The sequence below is a fragment of the Notolepis coatsorum genome (genome assembly GCF_963971535.1).
Source record: "Notolepis coatsorum genome assembly, chromosome: 6".
Classification (NCBI taxonomy): domain Eukaryota; kingdom Metazoa; phylum Chordata; class Actinopteri; order Aulopiformes; family Paralepididae; genus Notolepis; species Notolepis coatsorum.
The window spans coordinates 142,249,290-142,266,923 of record NC_140170.1 but is presented as its reverse complement, the minus strand read 5'-3'; the positions used below and the strand labels follow the sequence as shown (position 1 = coordinate 142,266,923).

The following is a 17,634-nucleotide window of genomic DNA, read 5'->3' as shown; positions in this document are numbered from 1 at the left end:
GAACTATGGTTAAAATGTACGAGGAGCGTCGAATGCAAAGGGGCGGGGTTAATGCATTCGAACGCGCACCCGGCATCGCTTTCGCCAATCGCCAGCGAGCGAGACCCCCTCGTCCTCCTTAACCTCGTTCCCAGTTTTATCTCGTCCTCCGTGAAGACTGGTAAAGCACTACGGCCGAAAGTGTGTATGGGTAGAATTTCCGGTGTATGTACTTCCCCTGGAAGCTGCCTCCGAACGGACCAAACTTTTCCCGAATCCCTGTCGGCAAACAAGCTATAATGTCATGTAGTAAATTATTCAGGCAAAGCCGTTGCAGTGGCTTAAACGAGGAAATATTGTGCACTTCACACGTTTTTATAATTGTTTTGTCGAAACCGGAACGCCTGTAGCCGGTACTTCCTATACTTCCGTTTGCACACTTTAGGAGGCATAGCTTTACCAGCCTATCCTGCCTGGCTCCTAGCACAACAGCGACATCATTGTTATTGTAACACAGACGTTATATGCTGTCTGCTACTCGATCACCAGCTAATTTGACTAGAATTGAACATATTCGAGATCCGACTAGAGATGCAGGATGTTATGGCTGAGAATTACATGACCGTCCAATAACGTTCGGTAAGTAACCGACGGTGCCAACGTTAGCATTAGCAAACAATTCAACGAGGCTGTTAGCCAAGCTAACCAATGCCATTGTCAACCAACACGTTAAAGTCAACGTTGCTAGTAACTGTAGACACACACACTTGATTAGACCAGAAAGATCAACGACATTACACAAACTGGTTGGTATAAGATAAGATATTCCTTTATTGATCCCCTTGGGGAAATGCAGGCATCATAGCAACATGGGGGAGGGGATGTACAGGTAGTAAAAACAAGCAGTGTAAACAATATAACAAATTAATATAATTAACTAACTAACTGAAATATACAGTATTCACATACGGTGCTGTATGCATAAGGTAGTGTTATTGTCCTTTTTAGGTTCCTAGTAGTTGTAGTTGGATGTCTGGCAGCAGTGTCCCATTATTACACTGCCCACTGTTGTGGAGCCTGATGATGGCCGCTGGTATGAGGGACTGGCCGAGGCGGTTAGTTGAGTGTCGGGGGGGGGTATGAGTCTGAATGAACGTGCTTCTCATCTTGACTAGCTCGCCGTAGAGGGGTTGGGAGGGATTCTCCAGGATAGCTGCAGCCAGCTTCCTTCTCATCCCCCTCTCTGCCACCACCTCTAGTCTGACCAGCTCGACTCCCACCCCAGAGCTAGCCTTCCTCACCAGCTTGTTCAGTTTGTTGGTGTCCCTCGAGTTGATGTAGCCCCCCCAGCATGCCACACCATAGAAGAGGACACTGGCCACTACAGACTGGTAGAATGACTGCAGCAGTCTATTGCAAACATTGAAGGACCTGAGTCCTCAGGAAGAACAGTCTGCTCTGTCCCTTCCTGTAGAGGGCCTCTGTGTTGTCCGATCAGTCCAGTTTATTGTTCAGGTGTACCCCAAGGAACTTATAGGAATTGGGGAGGGGCTCTTCTTGCCCCTCCGAAAGTCAACCACCAGCTCCTTGGTTTTACTGGTGTTGAGTTGGAGGTGGTTGCTGTTGCTCCACCAGGGCTCTATACTCCTCCTCATCGTAGTCGGTGATGTAGCGTATGATGGAGGAGTCGTCAGAGAACTTCTGCAGGTGGCACCCGCTTGAGTTGTGGCAGAAGTCTGAGGTATAGAGGGTGAAGAGGAAGGGTGACAGCACAGTTCCTTGGGGGGCGCCGGTGTTGCTCACCAGTACGTCAGACTGACTGTCCTTTAGTCTGACGTACTGTGGTCTGTCAGTGAGGTAGTCCTTGATCCAGGCCACCAAGTCGTGCTCCAGCTGCATCATGGAGAGCTTCGCTAGCAGTGCCGGCTGGATGGTGTTGAAGGCACTGGAGAAGTCGAAGAACATAATCCTCACTGAGCTGCGCGGCTTCTCCAGGTGCATGTAAAGTGGGGAGGTTTCGTTTTATTGGAGGTTTCCTTGATTATTGTTGTGCTATTTCTTCTGAACAGGCCATACTACTATAAAATGCCTATCCGAGCCTACTGCACCATTTGTTCCGATTTCTTTGATCACTCAAGAGATGTCGCTGCTATCTACTGTGGCCACACCTTCCACTACGAATGGTAACGTGCAACATTACATTTGTCACATCACGTGAGTCAAAGTGCCACTTACATGACTGTCCCACTTTTGTTTTCACGTTTGTTGATTTTATTCCCCTTTGCCTCCCAGTCTTCTTCAGTGGTTTCAGACAGCTCCCAGCAAGACATGTCCACAGTGCCGAAAACAGGTGCAGTATTGCTACCATAATAGCGTTTAATTTATAATTCCCTGCATGAAGACACTTTATAACACGGATGAGCTAAATGCCCTTTCCCCCTGGCTTCAGGTCAGCACCAGACACATCATCAACAAGCTCTTCTTTGACATCGGTGGGGAAGAGGAGGGGACGCCGGCGGACCCGGAAAGTTTGCAGGTTCATAAACTCTACCCAGAATTATTACATAATAGACTCCGCGAGAAATGTTGCTTCACTTTGATTAAGCCTGTTTTCACGTTCACCTCTGTTCTATATTAAGACGCCGTTTCTAGAATATCTAGGCTGCAAACGTGGCATTAACAGAAAGCTGCTGTGCTGATAATCAAGGAAAGTCTCAGGGTATTTCAATGGTGGTCAATCCCCCCCCCCCCCTTTTTTTTTTCTTTTTCAGAATGAGCTTGATCGGATGAAAGCCCTCCTAAGTTCTAAAGGTAAGAGCCTTGCCGATTATAAGCCTTAATAATACATGCTTGCTGTGATGATATGAACTGTTAGGAGTGTAACAATGTCAATACAGAATATAAAATAAAAACTGTAAATGGACTGCATTTATATAGGCCCTAGCTCTTTTATCCAAAGTGCTTTACAACTCGTGCCTCACATTCACCCATTCACTCACACATTGACACACAAACGGTGTAGGAAACCATGCAACCTGCTCATCGGGAGCAGTTAATGGGTTAAGTGTCTTACTCAAGGACAGAGAGGAGCCGGAATCGAACCGGGAACCTTCTGATTACCAGGCGACCGTTGAGTCACTGCGTCTTGAGTCACTGTCCTGAGCCACATCAGTGTATCAAAGTTTTAAACCGTATTGGCAGTTCTCCATCTCTCATTCTCATCCCTAGGTCTCTAATGTTTCCTGTATGTGGTCTAAACGTATGATTAAAAGTATCAATACATTTGAAAATGTAAAGGATCGAAAGTCGAATTGAATCCTGACCTCAAAATAGAAATTTGTATAGAATATTGTTACATTTTGTAACATTTAGGTGTCCATTATCTGTTTGTTTTAATGTGCAGAGAGAGACTGGAGGGACAAACAGAAGGCGGTGGACAAGTTGAAGGAGACTGCGGACAGGCAGAAGAGAGACCTGGACAATGTGCGGAAGGAGATTGGAGAAAAGGAGATGCTCTGTTCTGCTCTCAGAGTAAGACGTCCACGCTCTGCTGTGGAGACCCATCTTCTGATGTTGTTCACCACGTTTAAAGATGCATTTGCTAAGATTTCAGTTATTTGAATATTGTTCGAAATGTGGACGGTGGAGACTCAACCACACAAACAATAGTGGCCTCGCTGTAACCATTGGTAACTACCACTTTCAGAAGAAAATGCCTAATTTCTGTGCAGTGGTAGAGTAGGTGAAACACTGGGAAAGCATAGTATTACTGTTAATTTAATGTTGATCTTATTTCAACACATAGCAACAATTAACCCTCTATTGCATGCATTATTTATTACTTAAACATGATGAACATGTTTTAATGTCTTTATTAGTTTAAAATAGCAACAAAAACAAACATCCTTTTATTGAAAACAAGACTAAACAAATCCAACTTGTACTTTGTGAAATGTATAATGCAATATGTACACAGTTAAATTCATATAATTTTGTATGGTAATAACATCATAGACACCTGTACTCTTAAGACCTGGGACATCATTTTATTGATCAAAAACAAATTAATTTAACTCCTTCTCGTTGTTTTCAGTGCTGTTAAGTATTTACATTCACATATCAAGACATCATCAAGAGTATATAAGAGTGACTGTTCACTTTCTTCACTGAACTAAAGTAGACATCTATGGAATTTTGGACTAATCTTATTAGAGATCCCTGAGACAAAGTTATCAATTGAGGGTACACTGCCTAAAGTTTATTAATTTGGGGGTTTGAGAACTACTGATCTAAGCTGTATCTCTTTGACATTTGACAGAAACAAATGTCGTACATGGAGAATCAACAGAATGACACCCAAGCTGCCAAGGAGGAGGCTCGGAGACTGAGGACCAAGTTAAAAACCTATGAAAGGTACCTGCAGTAGGACCGGACAGTATATCAAAGTCATGTTGATATCTCAATCTGTAATAATGCAATATTCATATTGAGAAGACTGCAATACACTAATGATATATTAGACTTTATAATTATATTGCAAGTTATTTCACATCACAATATTTGCTAAAGGAATCGCTGTATGATATTTAGTCCATATTAACCTCTTAAGCCCTAGCCATATTTTCAGAAAATCTGCCTAAAAGTACATACCCAAGTAAATGGAAGCTTGCCCCACTTCGACAAGGACCATTTGCATGTTCTTGGTATTTAATCTGGGAATGTATCCCCAGTGTCAGAAATATTGTTTCTGTTACTACTATGCTTGAGTAAATTGTAATGAACCAAAGGAAAATATAAATTATTATTATTGTTTTTTTTCATCTTTGACTGAATAACACCATGCTGACATTGCCTAGATGTGAAAAATTGCCACTGAGCTCATTCAGCACCTTCTTGAGATCAAGTGTACAAATCTAAGCAAATGAATAAAGGGCAGATGATTTGCATCCCTACTTTTTTGTAATGAAAAATGCTCCACCATTCTCATCAGATTGAGATGCATTTTTTCTAGACGTTCACAAAAAGGTAAAGAAACAAACTACGTTCTATATTATGGCAATAACGTTCAGGTTTGTTCGACCCGTGAGACATAATCAGTAAAAAAAACATTAAAAACTTATTTTACGCCAGGCTGCTCCAAGTTTGACGGGCTGGCATGAGCTAGGTAGTGTAGTTTTATGAATTCTGAAAGCCCTGGGTACCGGTACGAGATGGTAAAAAGATGGATATCCTCTGTTGGTTCATTACAATTTACTCAAGCATAGTAACAAACACAATATATCTGACACTGGGAATACATTCCCTGAGGTCCATAGATGTCCCTAGATACCAAGAACATGCAAATGGACCTTGTAGTTGTGGAGCAATTCTTCATTTACTTGGGTATGTACTTTTAGGCACATTTTCTGAAAATATGGCTAGGGTTTAACCTGCACACATTCAGTTTAGTGGGTGCTTAACCCAACCAAGTCAATTGTACAATACAGTGTGCTAACGATGCAGTGGGTCTGTGGTCTCTCCAGTCTGGATATGGTGTTGCAAGGCCAGAGAGGTGAGGTGGAGTCCATGATCACAGACATGGGTGTAGGCCAGGCTGCTGTGGAGCAGCTCTCCATCTACTGTATCTCCCTGAAGAAGTAAGGACATTTTGATGCGTCATAGAGGGGTAAACACAATTGTAAACCCAAATGTGTTTTTTTCTACAGTTAATTCCTCATGGAGGCATGCATTTTACAGATTGTTATTTGTGCAGAACTTGTCACCAGAGATCGCAGGACTACCTTGTCGCCCTTTTCACGGTCCTTTACTGGAGGGAGGAACTTCTCTATACTTCCTCAAAATCGGAGCTGACTGTGTGTGACACAACTAATTCTGCAAATGTATGGTTGCATTGCCCAGCTGGCTACACTGTCATCCAGGAAATGCTAACCTGAAACTCGTATTATAAGTTAGTTACTCTTAATTATAACAAGATTGTGTAGCTAAGAAGTGTTGTGTTTGGGTGAAACAAATTTTGGCAAACCGTTTAGGTCAGGGGTGGGCAATTAATTTTTACAAGGGGCCACATAAGAAACCTTAACTGTGTTGGAGGGCCGAACCAATGATAACGTGAACTTAATTCTGCTCAATATTCATTATCTCTCATTGTAAAAAGTAGTAAATTATATATTTTCATGAGCTGCTACTGGTAATCCGAAGAATAAACATATAGAAATATAGAAGTAATAAACAGTAAAAACTAAAACAATCATTACATCAGTGTTCCATTTTATTTTCAACTTGTTCATCTTCACAAACACTGGAGATGTTTTGCAGTATGTTAAAAGACATGCAATTTATAAACGTTATACAAAAAGCAATACATGCTTTAGATTTTCTTCACTTATTTTTACTTGTATGAGTAACTAGGAGAGATATGAGGACTGTATGTGTAACTATAGGAGGAATTATATATTTGTATGAGCTGCTACTGGTAATCAGAAGATTCAATAAACATAGAAATATAGAAGTAATAAACAGTAAAAACTAAAACAATCATTACATCAGTGTTTCATTCGATTTTCAACTTGTTAATCTTCACAAACACTGAAGAGATGTTTTGCAGCATGTTAAAGACATGCAATTAATTGATCAACTTTTATACAAAAAGCAATACATGCTTTAGATTTTCTTAGTTCTTGTAAGGAGGGATATGAGGACTGTGTGTATGTGTAACTAGGAGGGATATGAGGCCTGTGTACAGTATGTGTAACTTTTTACTTGTTCAGTGAGAGAAATCCAGTCTGGCTTGGGCTTGAACAAGTGCATTGAAATCTGGCTCAATATCTGAGGTGGATATGCGAAGGACATCTGAGAGGTCATCATCAGTGATAGAGGATCTGTATCTGGATTTGTTGAACTTCATCACTGAGAATGTCTGTTCACATATGTAGGTAGATCCAAAGAGGACTAGAATCTTGTGAGCATGCCTGCTCATGTGTGGAAAGTTCTCCTCTTTGAGAGAAGAGTAGAAATCCAGCAGTGAGACTGACCTGAAGTGTGTCAGACTGCAGGTCAATGAGTTCCATCTGAACACACTGGGTGCATTATCCACATTGCAAGTGAAGGGAGAGGAAAGTCCATGTGCATTTCACTCTCAACTGTTTTAAAGTCTTGAAATCGCCTTGAAAACTCACCATACAGTGCTTCTACTAGGGATGGGTACCGTTCACATTTGAACCGATACGATACCGGTACCTGTGAATCGATACCAGTACCCAACGGTACCTTTTTTCGTCTAGTCTCTAAAAATGTAATCTACCTACCTCAGTTGTGGGGGGAAAAATCAAAACTTCAAATAACCACACTTTCGACCGTTTTCGGCTTGGCATTGCCCCGACTGCTTTGTTGTTGAATCAAGTCAAATCCTAGGTAAGGATTTACAGTACCGACAACACGGTATCTCACATGAATCGATACTCGGTAGTACTGACGTGTTTCGGTAAGTACCTTTTTAAAAGTACAGAATTCGGTACCCATCCCTAGCTTCTACCTTGGATGAGTATCTGTGGAGGTGATCAGCTCATAGTGTGGCTTCCTTCAGTGTTGGCAAGTGGGTAAGATTGTTGTCCTTCATTTAACTTGAAAGAAGCTGCAACTTTCCCATGAAAGCTTTCACTGTGCTGTACATTTCATGCACAAAAAGGCCCTTGCATTGTAGTTTGACATTTAGTTCATTGAGTAGTGCAGTCACATCTACAGCAAAACAAAGGTCTGCCAGCCAGTCTGCATCTGAAAGCTGTGGGATGTATTTTCCTTTCTTCACACAGAACTCCAGAATCTCCTCTCTCATCCCATTTTTCAGCACTTTGCCCAGGCTAAGCCACCTGACAGATGTGTGGTAGGCTTATGTCACGGTGTTCAGTGTCTGTTTCCTCCAAAAGTGCAACAAACTGTCTGTGATTCAATGCTCTCGCCCTGATGAAGTTAACTACTTTAGTTACAACATCAACAACATGATACATTTTTAACACTGACTTACACAACACCCCCTGATGTATAATACAATGCAAACATGTACATTTCTGCCCAGGGTTAATTTCTGTCACTTTATCCTGCATTATCTTCAAGTCCAAAATGTTCCCCACCATCCGTTGTCACACCAGCCAGCTTGTCCCATTTAAGTCCCAACTTGTCCATACATGCACTTACCTCCGTGAACAAATCACTCCCGGTTGTTGTCCCTTCCATTGACTGCATGGCTCCTCTGTGATTTTAAAGTCTGCAGTTATCCCACGTAAGAAGATGAGCAGCTGGGCAGTGTCACGTACATCGCAGCTCTCATCCAAAGCCAGGGAAAAATAGTCAAAGTTGACCGCTCTGTTCTTCAGCTGAAGCTCCAGATTTTGTGGGATGTCCTCAACCCTCCTCGTTACAGTGCATCAGGAGAGTGGCACGTTCTCAAATGCGCCTTTTTTCTCCGGGCATATTAGTGCTGCAGAGTTCAACAAACAATCTTTAATAAACTCTCCGTCAGAAAAACACTTACTTCTTCTTGCGATTTTGTGGGATATGACATAACGTTAGGTTATGGCTATAACCAAGTTCTGTTAGTATAGCGACGCTCGGCATCGCTCTCTGCACTATCTCGCATACGTGCACGCGCACTGAATAAAGACCACAATGTACCTTTAATCCCAATATTTGTCTGACCACACCCCTATCAGCTTACCCATATAAGCAGGGGTGGGGCCACCCACTCTCCTCCTTCCCAAGCTTTCGCCACAAGGCGAGGTCAAAGGCTGCAGCGGCGTCGGATGCCGAGCGTCGCTATACTAACAGAACTTGGTTATAGCCATAACCTAACGTTCTGTATCGTATCGCTCTCGCTCGGCATCGCTCTCTGCACAAGGGAGGCCGAGCGAGAGCCAACGGCCGACAAATACACCCCGCTGACAGCCCCCCACAAACCATCAGAACAGGGAGGGCCGAGCCCCCCCGACCCACCCTAATGGCGGGCACCCCCCCTATTAGGGGCTTCACGGGAGGGCGACGGACCCGACCGTGCGAAGAGGCACTCGAGCAACTCAACGCACAGGGTGAGCAGACCGTGGCTTGACCCCACGACTACACACACGCACAACCCGCATGCCACCCGGGAACGAACGGAGGAACAACCTCGTTACTGCCCCCAGAATCACGGGGTCAAGGGCAAACCCAACCCCGTGGCAAGGCCGTAGCAGCGGAGCACGAAGGAAGACCCAGACCCACCAAAAGGACTGGACTCCCTAGAATGGGGGCCCGGAGAAGTCCATGATGCCAGCATCAAGACCCCACCAGGTGGGCACGTAGTGCCCCGCCCCCCACATCGCCAGCGTATTCGGACAAAGGCCCCTCAGTTACTGCACCTGGTATTCCCAGGCGGAATCCCATCCAAGTACTAACCAGGCCAGAACCTGCTTAGCTTCCGAGATCGGACGAGATCGGGCGTGTTCAGGTTGGTATGGCCGTAAGCCGAGCGGGCCCCGTCCCCCCAATAGTACACCGCCTGGCACACTGACCCTGCAGAACAGGCAGTCAGCATGGCCGTAAGCACACAAAAAAGGTTAACCAACGGAAGCAGGCAGCGCACCGGGGAAAAACCAGGCAACAGGCTGTTAACCCTAGCCTGGAGACTGCGGACGAGACAGGCGCCAGAGGGGACAGCTGAACACAGCCGCCCCGGCGGAAGGAGCGTAAGCTGGCGGTGTTGCATGACCAAGCCTCCATTTAAAAACCCCCACCCAGAGGGGTCGAGGCAGAGAAGGCTGACACGATTGGCAGACGTCATGAACGTGCAGGGGCACCCTCAAACGGTGAACCCGGGAGTTGACACTGCTCCAACACACCAGGGAATCAACCACCTCGGTGTTACCCAATGCGGTGGTTGTTCCTATAACCCCTCAAGAAAAAACTCAAACACACCTGCGGGTATACACCGGCTATACCGCAGTACAAGTGTTTCAGTTTCCAAAAAGGGTTAACCCAGGCCTACGGGTCGCAAACATCACTTCGGACCGGGCCTGGCGGTACGGGAAGCACAGGGTCACCAGAGGAGGTCAAAAAACCACCCCCACAGGCCCCTCTTCGCCATGCGTGAGAGAGGAGCGAAAAATAATGGAGAACCAGCCCCTAAGCACACCGTACCTGGTATTCCCCGGCGGTCTCCCAACCAAGTACTAACCAGGACCAACCTGTGTAGCGGCCGAGATCCGACGAGATCGAGCGCATACAGAATGGCATGGCTGTAAGCCATGACGACAGTGCTGAGTAAAAACATACCCAACCAGGGTCTCCATAGCGCTTAACCCTGTGACACCCAGACCGACCTGGCATTTTTCCCCCTGAAAAAAGCCCAAGTCCCTCAGGGTACCAGAACAGCAGATCTGCATCCCCGGCGGACAACGGGTTCAACTGATCTGGACCAGCGTGACCAGAACCAGTCCCGTGCCCTAACCACGCCGACATGCCTACTCCAGGAGAAGGGCAGATATGCGTGTTGATCTTAACATGAAAAGAAGGCGCCACCCAGACGTTCGGACGAACCGCGCCTGGTGGCCCACCCCAAGGGCGTGAGACCCCACCACATATGTTCAGATCCATCCCGTCATCATCCCCCAGACATGAACGAGAATCCGTCGACAACCCACCCAGGTCATGGGATGTGGTCGTCGGAAGAGGAAAAACCCCCATCTCAGTTGCTTTATAAAAACGCTGTTTCAACCACAAGCAACCAAGGCGTGCCAGTCAATCGCCTGTTTACAGCGAGCTAGCACTATACGTGCGTCGGGACACACCCCCATCAATGAACAGGCTAATTAGACCTGTCATTGAATCCCCAAGGCGCCCAGGGGAACGACAAGAGGGGTGTGACACTCCCTAACTCCAACACTTCTGGAATAGAAAGAAGGAAGCATCAACAGTATGTATCCCAGTCTACACAGCCGGGGTAAAAAATGTTCACATTTTTACATCCCACCACCCTCCCATAGGAAAGAGACGGGGATCCCCAGAGAGACTTCCCACGCGAGCTGTACAGATTGAAAAGAATATATTGCACCTTGAGCCATGTAAAAAACTGGTTTTAGGGCCTCCGGGGAAGAGGCACTGAACCCATACACACTCAATAAACGAATTGAATCGAATATACATACAATAGAAAAGGACCCTTCTAGAGGGTCCACTCACTTTGACAATCTGAGGAGGAAGGCTCTGTACTCTGATGGAGGCTTCCTCACATGGAAGAAGGAGTCCGAACTCACAGAAGGCCTGAATAGGCGCTTGGTGAGGAGGAGCCCTGACCACCCCCCCTGAAAACAGATCCATCACATGGACCTGAACAGCACACGGAAGTCCTACCAACAGAGACGCGCACGGTGACGTACTCTATGGCGGGGGAATTCCTGCGGTGCACACGCCCAATATACCAGGCCGTGGGACCAGGAACTCCCCCCCCCCCCCCCCCCCCGTAACGTGCCGAACCGCCACGTGACGGGAACCTTGAAGGACGGGGTGTACCCCTGACCGACAGAACAATGGGGAGAGGAAAGGTTACCAGTTCACCCCTTTACGACCCCACACCCATGATACGATGTAACGACAAAAAGAGAATATGACACAGTCATAGTCAGCTCTATGAAGCGTTTCACAGCTCCACACAGCGCATGAGCTAACCTGCTATCTGATTTTTACTAAGGAAAAACACAGAATAGAGAGGGCTCTAAGAACCCCGGTCCAACATACACATGTGCTTCTGTGGCCAGTACAACCCAGTTGTAGGTCACATGACACACACAACCCATCATCACCTACAAAAAATGGCAAAAACACTCAACAGAGGAACGCCGTTTTTTTCACAATGAGAGAATACATCATTCTTGATTAGTATCGACCACAGGCCTTGCTAAGCACACATGACAGCAACCAAACCAATTTCCCTTTAGGAAATAAGTTTCTCCAGCAGATTTAGCACAACCTCAGCAATCAAGCTAAGAGTTACATCGTATCCCTACCACACAAAAGACACAATTAATGCACAACATGTCTGATAGGAGGATGAAAAAGTCCCCAGGGAACCGGGGGGGAAACACAATCCTCCTATTTTACCCTCAATACGGCCAGTTAAAACAGGAAAACCTGTTAATGTGTGAACACACTGTTCATTGTCATTACAGCCTGAGAAAGAACATTCTTTTACTCACTTGTCACCAAGCATAGCTTCATAGGTTAGTTACCTTAGTTGTGAGCATATAAACACCATGATGTTTCTCACACAACAACCAGATCCGATTTGCACGGAGAAGCTAACAAAAAACAGCTCACACATAACCCGCAACGTATCCTAAATGCATTGCAACAACACACGTTTTGGGAAAAAACACCGTTATTCACAATACATTTAGCAAAGTAAAACCAGAAGACGTGTTATGAGGTCTGGTCAACCCCGTACCTACCCGGAACGCAGATCAGCGAAGTGCAGTCACAGACACCGTAGAAACACAGCCGCTCCTGTGTTGTCCGAACTGGGTAGCGTCACCGCCCCAACCCGTACTACAGTCCCCCGTTGATGCAACCTTGCCGTCCAGGCTCAGGGCAGGGTCGACGAAACATCCCCTGTCAAGGATGACGTCGCGGTCAAGAGTGTAAAACATGTTAAAATCAAAGCACGTTCAACAGAATAGCTAACGACGCACGCGATCAGAAGCGAGCTCACGGCGGCGCGCGAGAAGCTAAGCTACCCCGCGCCAGCCATGGCCCATAGCAGCAAGCTAACGTTACCTAGCGACCACGACATGCTAGCCCCGCAGCTAACAGCTGACTGGCTAATAGTAGGCCCTAAGCAGGCCATGCAGCGATCCAGCAGGCTAACGCAGCAGTTAACAGCTGACTGGCTAACCGTAAGCTATGAACATGTAAACAATGACATAACACTCACCCAGACAGGCCGCCGTTCTGAACCTCTCCTCACTTTTTAAGAGAAAACAAGATGTCAACACCGCTTCACAACGGTGACTTTACCACATCCGACGGAATCAGCACAGTACCAACCGGCCTGTGTAGCTGACTTTGAACATGAATCTGCCGCTATCGCACATTACATGCACATATCCCCTCGTGAAGGAATACTCTCATTTGGATATGAAAGATGGGGCCTTAACACGGTGACAGAGAGAATCCACTCGTCCAGAACACACAGGGATCACCAGTGTCAATGGTCGCGGCCCACTAGTTAAAACTATAATGGTCTTCAGACCAAAGCCTTCTGTCGCCTAGGTGGCTAAACAAAGGACCCTAGCCTGGGGCCGGTTTCCATAAACTTTGTCAAGTAGCCCCCATAGCACTAACAGACAAGTGGAGCCCGCCAGCAAACACTACTCACCCAACCTGGAACGCACCGCTTCTCACAACAGCGGCATGTCCGACAGTTCAGCTGTGGCCTGACAGGTTTCACCCCAACAACCCAGCAAGGAACTGCAGTTGAGAAGCATGCAGCGGCGTGCTCCCAATACGAAAACCGGTGGAGGGTTTTTAGAATGATCATCATCTTCCAGACACTCCAGTACGAAGACAATATCGCTGTATTTTCTCAAATAGTGAGAGAGAAAATAAAGATATGATGTCAACGTATCCTTGTTTCCCAAAGCTGCTCCTAAACCTTTCTTCCATCATGGTGTCAAGTGTGGGGATCTACCGAGGCACTTCTTCCTTGTGGTGAAAGCGAGAAGGAGGAGAGTGGGTGGCCCCACCCCTGCTTATATGGGTAAGCTGATAGGGGTGTGGTCAGACAAATATTGGGATTAAAGGTACATTGTGGTCTTTATTCAGTGCGCGTGCACGTATGCGAGATAGTGCAGAGAGCGATGCCGAGCGAGAGCGATACGATACAGAACTTGTCTTGACAGCTGCTTCTCTGGGTGCGCAACATTTTGTAAAAAGTCCTTGTTGGTTTTGCAGTTTAGCTAGTAAAGCACCAGACTCCCTTGCACGCTCTTCATCCGACAAGTTATTGTATTTCTCTTCATGTTTGGTCACGTAGTGGCGATTCAAATTGTAATCTTTGAATATGGCGACCTGTGTACCACAAACTAAACACACCGCGTTACCTTTGACTTCTGTAAATAAATATTTAGCAGTCCATATCTTGTTGAAAACGCGGCATTCGGTATCAACTTTTCTTTTCTTGACGTGAGCTTACATTTGGATCGTTAGCTGCAGGCAGTGGTACAGTGGTGAGTTTAATGCTCTTTTTATACAGTGTATGTGAGGACGTATTTGAACACACCAGACGACCTGAGCTATTGTTATGCAAAGTAGCCAGGTGTCGAGTGGAACGCATTCCGGAGTGCGGACTTGCGGCGTGCTCCTCCTCAAAGAAGTTTGGTACACCGTTCTGATTGACCACGGACCCCCAAAGGGCCGGACGTGGCCCGCAGGCCGTAAATTGCCCAGGTCTGGTTTAGGTGGAAAAAGAGTTAACACTTTGGGTGCCATGGGTTAAATTCATGATATACCATAGATTGCCAGCTCTATTTGTCTATGGAGAAGTACCCCTTCTTTGCATGGCTATAACTTTTTAAATTCTATTGCTACATTGCCATTATTAGGGCCCATTCAAAGTCCTATATGTATTGTTCATTGTGTAGCAACGTTAAACTTTTTCATTCACATATTCATACTAAAGTATGGTCTAATGTATAAGTATGTTTTCATCTCTTTCTGCAGCTTTCTCCAGAACGTGATATATAGCCCCAAATGCATTATATTGATGATGCAATACAGTTTTATGGCAATCGGGGCGATATAAAAAATTTCAATTGGAACGTACTTCTAGAATGATCTACGTATGATCTGATGATGACCGGATGGGCGGGGGATCGTTTATAATTCCGTGGGCAGCGTTATATCATTAATCTAGTGTGGATCATATGTTCATCATAACAGTTTATATGGAACACGTTCAAAAATAACGCTGAATCTTACCGGATCTTCCTCGCGCCGTTGGACGATCAGCGTGGTGTAGACCGTTTTCGATTATGGGATGTTTATCCTGATGAACCATTTCCAGCTTGTATAATACTATATACGTCCAAATCATGTTGTTTATCGAGTTATTGGCAATGGATCGCTATATATTGTGACGAGCTAGAGTGCCGGGAGCCCGGAAGTAATATGGCCGACCAGCACAACCTCCACAGCACTTCCTGTTTGGCGATTGCGCCGATCGGCCACCAGATGGCGCTCCTGAACCGCCAGAGAGCTCAGTGGGTCCTCCTGGTGGATCTCAGGCCAGCGGAGGGGAAATATGAATCCGATCACAGATTTTTGAAATATTGATATTAAAGACGCTGTAAAGCGTCCTTCGGCAACTTGAGCATGGCCGGGAATGACGCTGTAAAGCGTTTCCCGGCACCCAAAGTGTTAATTGGCTTGGGGGAAGACGTGAGGGGAGAAAGGGGCATAGATCCTTGCATTCTCAATGAGGGCAAAGGTGTAGGAAGAAATTTTCAGTAATATATTGAACATTATTTGTGGAAAGACCATACCAAAGAAATTGTTAAAGTGTTAACATGTGGAGGGGATCTTTAACATATGGTCCGTGTGCTAGGGCCATGGTGTTGTGCATGCTTGTTCACTTGCATGGATGGCTCATTGGCACACCCTAAATGGAAAACGTATTAGTTAACTGTGTTTATTTACTTGTCTATGATGTGTAATGTCTGCTGTGGAAAAGGTTTATTATATATATTTATTATTAACTATTTAATAAATTGAATGAATGAATGAGAAGTTTATTTTTGAACATGTACTTCTCCATATTTCTCCAAACAAATCACGGTATCTTGTTCCGTCAAACCAAACAATCATAACAACAAATTAAAAAACATTAAAAAAAAACATTAAAAAAAATAAAAAAATAAAAAGGAATTATAAACAAAAGGTCAAGAGCAATGTGTTTGGTTAGCATGTCCAAAAAAGGAGTAGAGGAAAGCTACCGGTAAGCTTATTGATCCCTACCCCCTTACATTTATGTTTGTTCTTCCATTAATTTGACTAGATGTAACATAATTTAGTATATTACAATATAGAATATACTTTTACTTATATTAAAAAAATATGTAAAAAAAAAAAAAAACTTGATTCACTTGACAGCAGTGAATATAGTACAGCACTACATAACACAATATAACATAACTTTGTTAATCCTCATTACTCATTTCTGTATTTCTCTAATGTGTATTTTTTTAGCTGCTTTTTAAATTGTGCCACATGTTTACTCAGTTTTTCAGGTAAATTATTCCACAACTTCACTCCACACACCGATATGCACATGCTTTTCAGCGTAGTGTGTACCATTGGTTGTTTAAGATTCCCTCTCCCTCTTAAGTTATATTCTCCTTCCCTGTCTCTGAACCATTTTTGAATGTTGCCTAGGATTAGTTTGTATCTGGCTTTGTATACAATGAGGGCAGTTTTGAAATCCACTAGGTCCATACATTTCAATGCTTGTAGCTTTATAAATAAGTTATTGGTGTGTTCATAATATCCTACATTGTTGATTTATTCTTATTGCTTTTTTTTTTAATGGTGCATATTGGCTGTAGAGTGCTTTTGTAGGTATTACTCCACACAGTAGCTCATATATGGTAGGAAGAGTGTACAGTACAGTGTATACAGTGTTTTTTTGTTTAGAATGTGTCTTATCTTGCATAAAACACCAACACTCCGTGCCAATTTAGTCCTGACATATTTGATATGAGGTTTCCAGTTGAGTTTGTGGTCTATTATCACACCCAGAAATGTATTCTCAAATACCCTCTCCAGTTTAATACTATCAATCATTAGTTCAACCGGTGTATTTACTTGTATATCACGTTTACCAAATATCATGATTTTTTTCTTTTTATATTTAGATTTAGATTTTTTTTTTATATTTATCAAACCACACTTTCAGCTTGGATAGCTCAGCTGCGACATTCTTTAAAAGCATTTGGAGGTTCTCTCCCTCACAGAAAACATTTTGATTTGTTATTTAATTTATTGATTTATTAAATATGTCTGAACCTTTGGTTTGACATCATTCCCCCTCTTAGTCTGCCATAGTGCAATGTAGCACAGTTTCTGATTCAGCTATCTACCAGCAAATACATAGAGCAAGGAAATGTCACATTATGTATGTAAAAATAATATACATAATTATTACATGGCGTTTTAACATTCGCCGAAATGCTTGATTGTGATTGGTCAATAGCGCTCGGCAGAGGTCCATTATTACTCGATAACGGACCTCTGCCGAGCAATAATGACCGCTGTTCGCAGCTGCAGCAATCAAGCCCACTGACACACACTGCATCAGTGCAATCAGACACACCTGCCGGCTGCCGGCGATAATAATAATGACAGCGGAGCCACACAACAACTGCGTCTGCATTTGATCTCGTCTTGTCGATAGTGTAAAATGAATTGGGTATAAAGTTAGTAAGTTAGCCATGTAATAAGCGGGATAATGTATAGCCTATACTCGGTCATTGTCGCAAAATAATTGACCTTCACTACGTTTAGAACACCTCGGCGAGGCGCCTCGGTATTCTAAACTCCGTGTCGGTCAATTATTTTGCGACAATGACCTCGTAGCTATAC

The 17,634-nt window shown here is 44.5% G+C and overlaps 1 protein-coding gene across 1 annotated transcript in view; it reads left to right on the top strand.

Annotated features, from left to right (window-relative positions):
• Positions 1–467: 467 nt before the first annotated feature.
• Positions 468–17,634, top strand: part of traip (TRAF-interacting protein) — a 37,274-nt gene continuing 20,107 nt past the window's right edge. Inside the window, exons 1-8 of the mRNA XM_084316430.1 lie at positions 468–618; positions 2,049–2,162; positions 2,272–2,329; positions 2,429–2,515; positions 2,751–2,790; positions 3,383–3,510; positions 4,298–4,392; positions 5,502–5,615. Of these exons, the coding sequence (XP_084172556.1) occupies positions 2,065–2,162; positions 2,272–2,329; positions 2,429–2,515; positions 2,751–2,790; positions 3,383–3,510; positions 4,298–4,392; positions 5,502–5,615 (620 nt within the window). The 5' untranslated portion in view covers positions 468–618; positions 2,049–2,064. The remainder of the gene's footprint in view (positions 619–2,048; positions 2,163–2,271; positions 2,330–2,428; positions 2,516–2,750; positions 2,791–3,382; positions 3,511–4,297; positions 4,393–5,501; positions 5,616–17,634) is intronic.